This window comes from Monopterus albus, unplaced genomic scaffold (assembly GCF_001952655.1).
Source record: "Monopterus albus unplaced genomic scaffold, M_albus_1.0 scaffold64.1, whole genome shotgun sequence".
Classification (NCBI taxonomy): Eukaryota; Metazoa; Chordata; class Actinopteri; order Synbranchiformes; family Synbranchidae; genus Monopterus; species Monopterus albus.
The window spans coordinates 1,582,702-1,590,955 of record NW_018127944.1 but is presented as its reverse complement, the minus strand read 5'-3'; the positions used below and the strand labels follow the sequence as shown (position 1 = coordinate 1,590,955).

Genomic DNA, 8,254 nt, shown 5'->3' with positions numbered 1-8,254 from the left:
AGGATCTGACTAATGAAATTCTCTCTAGCCCTCAGTGATAAAATTGTGGCCGAGCACAGATCAGAACAAGCCATTTTCAAAGCCCTGAGTGTTCCCATGTTCTCAGGGATGAGACCAACAGTCCCTCTAACAGAGCTTTAAAAGTCCTCTGCAGAGATAGAGAAGCTGCTGGAAAGACGACCATCTCAGCAGCTCTCCATCACTCAGGCCTTTATGGTACAATGGGTGGACAGAAGACATGGAGTACAAGACAGATGACAGCTGCTTGGAGTTTGTCAAACAGCATTTAGAGGACTCAAAGCAGGAGGAAGAAGATTCTCTGGCCCGAGGAGACAACGAAGCCAAAACATAGAGAGGTCCTTGAAGAAAACCCGAGTCTGAGGCAATGGTTCAGATTTCAGCACCACGGTGACCCGAAGTGTACTGCCAAGTCAGCACTGGAATGGCTTGTATATTCTTATATTATTGCAACCTGTTTTGTAATATTTGTCTTTAGTATAAATGAATGGGCTTGTGGCAGAGTGCCACAGATGGCTGAGCAGGTTGAAATGTTCAGAAGACTGTAGTTTAGCTTTTTTCTATGGGTGCTGTTGACACATAAGGCTGCTCGTATACATTTGTATAACAAAAGCAGGCAACAACAAACAAAAAGAACTCATTCATTGTAGAGGAAACCGTTTTTGCCTACAAGTAAAATAAGTCATTCAGCCCACAACACGCACAATCAATAGTTGCACCTTTTATTATAAAAAATATTTACAAAGATGCTACAATGTTTTTCCTTAATATAAAAAAATGCATACATTTTACAACGGTCATTAGTCTTTGAGTTCTAGCTCCCATTCACACCAGAGTGACATCCTTCAGGAGTGTTGTGGTAAGGTATTAAGCGTGTCGTAATACTGTATTTTTAGTCAATACATCTTGTTTGCCTGAGTTAATCTCTTCATCATTGTTAAGTAACAAGTTTGAAAAATGCTTTTGATTTTCCGTATCTTCAGGAGAAAGGCAACTGTTTGCATAAAGGAATTAAAGGACATTTGAGTTGAATACAATCATTTTGAAACATGTATGACAGAGCTGCATAGTAACCGGGTTATTATTACTACTAATTTTAATAAAACGTGAGGAATAAATAGGTACTGCATTCAAAACAGAGGGCAAAATTTGGCTAAATATTTCATCGGGCCTCATGGTTGATTTGTTAAGTCAGTATGGCATGTCTGTACCTGGATATAATAAATACAATAAATAAAAACAATAAATTAGATGGGTTGACATACATTATTCTTCATTTGTAGTTCTAACAAATGAGAGAAAGAAATATGGCTTCTTGATGCAGTTATCACCCCGGGGTTTCTCCGAATGCGTCAGGAAAAAGCTGCTATTATTATTAGATCAGTAAAGCAGGGCAGGAAACTTACTTCACTTCATCCACTGGCTACTGTAAACTTACCAGAAATGGACAGACCTTAGTGAGAGTTTGGATGGTGGCTGGCTGTAACTTCCCTGCCTTGCATAAAGCTTTAGAGAAAATGAAAGAACAGCGCCTAGAAATGTGTGACGATGCCAGTCCTGACACCGGTGGTTACAGTCGACTTGTTATACCAAACCATGGGAAGACACTGTCTCGCGTCTGGCTACATTAAAATCTTAAAAACTGCTTGGGAGGAAAAAACAATAATATCAAATGATATTTGCAAAATCCCCCAGCTGTATAATGCAAAAAATATATTTCTATATACACATACATACATCTACATATATTCCATTCATAATTGCTCAAATCTTTAGGAAAATATGCATTAATTCATAGATTTGGATTTACAATTTGTTCTGGTCTCTGATGCATGTAGTGTGATGAATTGTTCCTCAGTCCAGGTAACAATAAATAGAAATGGACAAAATAGCAGAGAGTACGATCAGAAGGAGCTAGTATGCCAGAATGTATGACAGGCGTAAACATGGAAAGTAGGTAAATAAGAATGGATCATGGTATAGGTAATTATTTTTGCCTTCTCACAGATACCGTCGAGGTTTGGGTATCATCACCAAAGTAGAAAAGTAACCGACAGGCCAGGGTCGCTTGTGAATCTTAAAATGTATTTCACCCTAACAACTTAAACTGCCAATTACAGTTTTGAATAAAAGGATGAAGGTCCCAAAAGCAGCTGCCAACTTGCCCAAGTAGCTGTGAGAGTAGACTAACAACATCCCTAACAGCCAATTTCAAAATCTACTTGGCTTGCTGTTAATTTCCCACCTTGTCCCCAAACCTCCAACAATCTCCATGTATACAATACCACATACAGAACATGCACATGTACTGTGCATAGCCTGGAAAGAGCCTGTGGGATCAGTACAGGCTGGAGAAAGGTTCTGTGTTTCAGGATCCCACTATGATTTCCATGATGTGGTCCAGTTCATTCAGGTCTGACCTGCAGCTTGAGCTGGAGCTCAGGGCTGTGGGCCCGTGAGAAGAAAGGCTCTCCAGCAAATCGTAAGGCCCCATCTTGGGGGCGCTCTGCATGCCTGTCAGCACTGTGTCAAGGTCGTAGTAGGACGGGTCCACATCTGAAAACAGTTCCTCCAGTGCAGGGTCAGGGGGTGGTGCTGGGTGCTTGATCTCAAAAGTCCCAAAAACCTGCTCTCCTGTCCTGGAGTCTGCACGCATGTGGTCCCGATCTCCGTCCTCTCCCTCCGACACACATACCTCGCTGTCCTCCTCTTCATCCTCCTCACACTCGCCATCTTCCTCTTCCTCCTCCCAGCAGGGCCCCATGCCAAAGGGGCCTGTCAGGTATGAAGAGGAGGACAGCTGTGGGGAGACCGGTGACAAAGTGGACATGTTGACCTCTGTCCCCACATCTCCCTCCATCACCACCTCCTCAGAGTGGTAGCCTTCGTCCAAGCCAACCACTGAGAAGGGCTTTGAGCTCTGCCCGGCTTGAGCTGCTGCATCTGTCTGCCGGCACAGCACCTCCGTGGCCACCAGGCGGTCACTGGGACACTGGGCGGCTGCCAGGGCCTGGGTCATTATCTGCCAGGTGCCGTCCTGGGTCATCTCCTCCTGGATCTGCCGCACCGTGTTAGCAATGAGCACTGAGCGACACAGGTTGGGCTCCACCAGCATGTGGCAGAGCTGCAGCTTAATCAGCGACATGTCGAGCAGCGACTGCCGCTGCAAACTATAAGAAGATGACAGCGTCCGAGCTGCCATGGATGAAGCTACCTGGCCCTGGTCACCACTGGAGACCGGCTCCTCCCCAGAGTCTGAAAACTTGCGCTTGGTGCCCTTCGGGAACATGTTGTCTCTCTGGTGATTGTGAAGAGACAGAGACACGGTCAGACACCCAGTGGAAACATTTATCTGATCAAATTTATCACAATGACAAACACACAAAATGCCTACTGTTCTGAATTGCACTAGCTAAGATTATAGTGAAAAAAATTGTGCAGTGTGTAATTAATTATGTAAAAGGTGTGATGTAATGAGGCTATGTGGTGTAATATGTGTGTATGGACATGAGGGAGCTAGAGCTACACTCTGCTGAGCAGCAGCTGTGACAAATAATTTCTACTAACTCTTTGTGAACTACAATAAGCAGTTAATTGTTTGTTGTAGGTTTTTTCTTAAAGTTTGCTATACCTTTCCTGTTGAGAGGCACAGGCAATAGCAATGCAGCTTGGTCCCGGCTGCAACGCTTCAAGTACTTTTGTACGAGCGACAAGCAGCTTTTGTTCAGCACCATTTCTGCCCATTTTAGGCCAGTCTGAGGCAAGACTCCTGCTGGGCGGAACAACCACACTTTTAACAGACCACTGAGCCACCGAAAATAGCATGGTTTCCAACTAAATGCAGACGCTGCATCAAAGTAAGCACAGTCTGGAGAGACTTTTGTCAGAAAACAAAAACAGCACTCAAGTTACATGATCAGTGCACTTAGTCTTTCCCACAGCCACCTGTGATCAAGAAAATCAAAAAAAGATATCCTAATCAAAAAGGTGTTTTTAAGGAGTAAAAAATGGTAAGTGTATGAAAAATAATAGCATTTACAATATTCACAGTGTACCACCACGAACCACTAATATTTACAAGGGATATCAGGTTTCCAGGTCTATACACACCACAGTTCAAAACTAGTAGAACAAGATTTTCACTTTCTCTTCACTGAGGAGAGGAAGAAAAGTCAACTTCCTTTTTATACACCACTTTGAACACAGATGTCTTACAGGAACAGGGCAACACTCCTGCCAATAGTAAAGGCCCTCCAACTCCCAAAATAAATGGGCTGCAAGAAAATAGGAGACTGAGCGCTGAACAGCAGCCTGTGGCATTTAATTTTGCACCGGACAAAAAAAATTGTGCGCAGTGTCCAGCTGTGTCTCCCATGTGTAAGACCTGTGGGCAGGGCATTTGGGCGTGTGAGTGCACTTGCTTCAAATTTCTATGTGTGACACTGTAAAACATTATCACAATGGTGGAATGAAAATATTTATACACGTTGGACTCAGCACAGCATTAGACAAAACTCAAACAGCAAAGAGTTGTTAACAATTTTACAAAAACCTGTGCACTTCACTGTGGAAACGGGTCACTGCTGCTGTTATCACAGCAACACGAATTTCTGTTTTTTTACAACTTCCATCTTACAATGCCAGGCAAAACCAAGACCCTGTCATCTGTGCTAATTAAACCATTTTACAGTTAACACAGTGTAAACTCAGGGATGTAAAGCAGGATTTTAGAGCCAAAAAGTGGGATGGCAAACACCATATAATTTAACATTTTATCAAGATATAATCAAGTTCAAAATAAAAAAAAAAGACTGATTTCTAATTTGTTAAGAACTGATTGCAAAGTTCTTTACTTCTCCTTTCAACAAAGGGAGTTCTTGAGCTTCTTGAAAGATTAATTTACAGCTACTGCCATCACCTGATTGATCAGATGAGGCAACTAAATCAGCACCATATGTTACAAAATTACAATCCATACCAAAAAAAGAAGCGGGTCTAATGTACCCTGAATGCTGGAGGTCTTTGAGTCCTCGCTCGCATAGAGTAACATTTCCTGACAGTGGACAGAATCAGAGAGAAAAAAAAAGTCATTTATGATGGTGCCCGGAGATCTAAAATACAAAGGGTGAGAAAACAATTATGGACGCATGTTGTCTTCTTGTGTGGTGCATTTGTGCTGGCCCCTGTTAAACAAGAGACACTAGAGAGCACTATCTCCCTAAAGGAAAGACAACAACAGTGTGTAAAAATTTGAAATAGAAAAATGAAACACAACCAGTAAGATCTACAAACTGAGAGAAAGCACATTGCACAAGAAAAACAGTTTTAGACATGACAAATATAGATACATATTGTTTTTGAACACCCTATACTTTAGCATTTTGTGGTTAAATCTCAAGGATTCTAATTAAAAATATTTACAAAGCGAGGGTCTTTTTCCTAAATAAAAAAAAAAAGAGCCAAAGTGATTTATATCATGATCACTCTGATCAGGCACCTGTAGCAGCCAAAACAATATTACATGCTACAGTTAACAAACGTTGTAGGCACTGCATTTTTCACATACTGTGGGTCTGTCAGACCCTGCAGATGTCAGACCTGGTTACAATAAACAAAAATCTCTGATACTAATTATTCTAAATTACTGACTATCACTTAATTTAAATATCTTCTGGAGATGAAACATCAGAAAATAATATTAATAAATACGGTCCTTGGGCAAGACACTGAACCCCCCCCAAGTTGCTCGTGATGGTGGTGCATATGTATGCAGCGGCCCGGGCCCCTTGGCTCCAAACAACATTTCCTTGTACGTGTCACAATTTTGCAATGACAATAAAATAAAGTAGAAGCTAGAAGAAGAAGCTTTAATAAGCAAGTAATAGTTTAAATTTCTCAAGTAAAAATACTGAAAAAGGTCACTCTTGCTCTACTATTAGCTTGTCAAATGTGAGGATTTGCTACATTTCTGTGTTTTATGTCACTGTAAAAACTATATTTTTGGGTTGTGGGATGTTTGTTGGGCATGAGACATTTGGAGGAAATTACCTTGGTCTCTCAGATGTTACAATGGTTTTTTTTTTTTTTTACTATTTGTTGACATGTAATACATGATAATCTGAAAATAATCATCAGATTAATTTATGTTTCCTGTTCAGAGTAATTCCCAGAATGTCCCCAAAACCAAAACTGATGAACACAATGACATTGACACTTAACAACTTTTGAAAGTGCATCCGGCTATAGCTACACCAAAAAACAGAAAAGTGAACTGAACTCGGTTTCAAATTTTAAACATGATAAAACTTAACTGTACTATGGTATTGTGTTTTTCTGTGTACCTATTATTGAGAGTGGGAACAATAAAATCAGCATTCATTGTCAGCCCTGTCATTTAAACCTCAACACGGGGCTTTACGGTAAATGTAGTCACACAGTTTTGATAAGATTTAACATGAAAATGCTGACATATATGGTGTTCAAAAACGCCTGTCTAGCAGGCATCAGGAAATGAGTAATCAAGTGCAAAAAAAAATGTATCACGTTAGAATCACTTAAACAGTACTTGAGTCAGATATTAGTCTTACACAAATATGTGTAAATGTCTGTCAGACAGCGCTTTAAATACAGCATTCGGTATAAAACATGACTTCTGAACTGAGCGCCTGTCTATGCTAGGAGCCAGAAACCAAACAAAATGCTGCCTCGCTTTACGTCAATGGCTCCTAGCATTACCCATCCCCCACGGTATGAAAACCCACCACTTTCACAGCTCGTCGTACTAAATGAATAAATAAACGTAAAACACGGTGACTTTAATTGTCACGTTTCTCCATAAACGACACGATTTAACCACCATTAGCCGATGACTAAGAGCCATTTGAGCCGCTGTTTAGAGCGACACGGAGCTGCTGGCCGTGACTGCCGCATGCTTTGTCTTTTCAGCAGCATCGCTGCCGAGTGACGAGGCCATTTTGCTCTAGTAGCTAACAGCTAGCCGGCTATCCGCGCTACAGCTGCCGCTAGCTGGGCTAAAGATACTGGTTAACCGAAACAGAAAACGGTGCTACCGCGGAGAGACAAAACGCTTGGCATTCCTCTCCGTTTGGCCTTTTTATGGTAATTTCCTCTTGGTCACAAAAAAATGAAAGCTAGCAACCTAATTAGCCAAAAGCGCCCACCCACCACCACCACCCATTCTCCGCGGTCCTTCCTCCTTTCTAGCCAAAAACAAGAGTTTTCGCCGCGGCCGGGCGATTAAGGTCCTAAAAACAACAAACGACCACGCGGGAGCCCGGTAAAAACGACTATCGCCGGGCGGATCTGTGGCCGTACTCACCTCGTGTTTGTGTTATTTTATTCCCGTCTCGGTCATAGGATCGACGGCAGGGAGAGCGGAGATCAGGTTCAGATGAGATCATTCATGCCACGGCTTCAAAAACTGAACTACCTCTGTCCTGCTGCTGCGGAGCGGACTGTAAGAGGGAAGGAAAGGAGGGGGGAGGGGAGCCGACAGAGCCTGCCGTATGCACGGGATTCCTCTCTGCTCACTTCTGCCTGCCTTTTTCCCCTACTAATACTGCCATTTGACAAACAAGTGAAGCCCTGCCGCTGGCATCCAAAACAATAGATAAAAAGGCAGAGGGTTTTTGGGGGATGTTCGTTTTGCATTCATACTACATTTACATCTACTTACATTACATTACATAGAACAAAGTCAGAGCTACGGGCTTGCTTTGACTGCACAGATTGGAGGTCCACAGACCTGGATGAACTCACTCACACTGTGACATCACACATCAGCTTTTGTGAGGACGTGTGTGTGCCCACTAAGACCATCTGTACATGCAACAAAAGCACAAATCTTACTGGTTCACAGTAAGATTCAGGCAGCTTCATTGTGCCAAAGAGGAGGCCTGCAGGAATGGTGACAGGATCTGTACAGGCAGCCCAGGAACACATTGAGGAGGGAGATCAGAGTAGCAAAGAGGAGCTACTCCAAAAAAGCTGAAAAACCCGTTTTCAGCCAATGGCCCTTCGTCTGTCTGGAGAAGCTGCCCCCCGCTGTGGAAGACCATTAACTGCCTGAAGACCTGCATGTGTTTTACTGTAGCTTTGAGAAACAGAAGTCCACACCCTTTACCAAACTCACCTCGGACCCAGCAGCTGCACTCCCCACAGTCAACTCCCTCCCCCAGCCCCCCTCCCCGAAGGTCTGTGAAAAGGGTGTGCATGG

The 8,254-nt window shown here is 42.7% G+C and overlaps 1 protein-coding gene across 6 annotated transcripts; it reads right to left on the bottom strand.

Annotated features, from left to right (window-relative positions):
* Positions 1-753: 753 nt before the first annotated feature.
* On the bottom strand, positions 754-7,705 carry cdca4 (cell division cycle associated 4). Of its 6 annotated transcripts, none has more exons than XM_020604204.1 (3): positions 7,358-7,705; positions 4,997-5,071; positions 754-3,316 (listed from the first exon to the last, which is right to left on the bottom strand). In XM_020604204.1, the coding sequence occupies exons 2-3, from the start codon at positions 5,066-5,068 to the stop codon at positions 2,387-2,389; spliced, it is 1,002 nt and encodes a 333-aa protein (XP_020459860.1). In that variant the 5' UTR covers positions 5,069-5,071; positions 7,358-7,705; the 3' UTR covers positions 754-2,386. The 6 variants fall into 6 exon arrangements, with proteins under 6 accessions (XP_020459860.1, XP_020459861.1, XP_020459864.1 ...); XM_020604205.1 differs by having other exon boundaries at positions 5,023-5,071; positions 7,358-7,703; XM_020604208.1 differs by lacking the exon at positions 4,997-5,071 and adding an exon at positions 3,650-3,790 and having other exon boundaries at positions 7,358-7,699.
* Between the last annotated feature and the right edge of the window lie 549 nt (positions 7,706-8,254).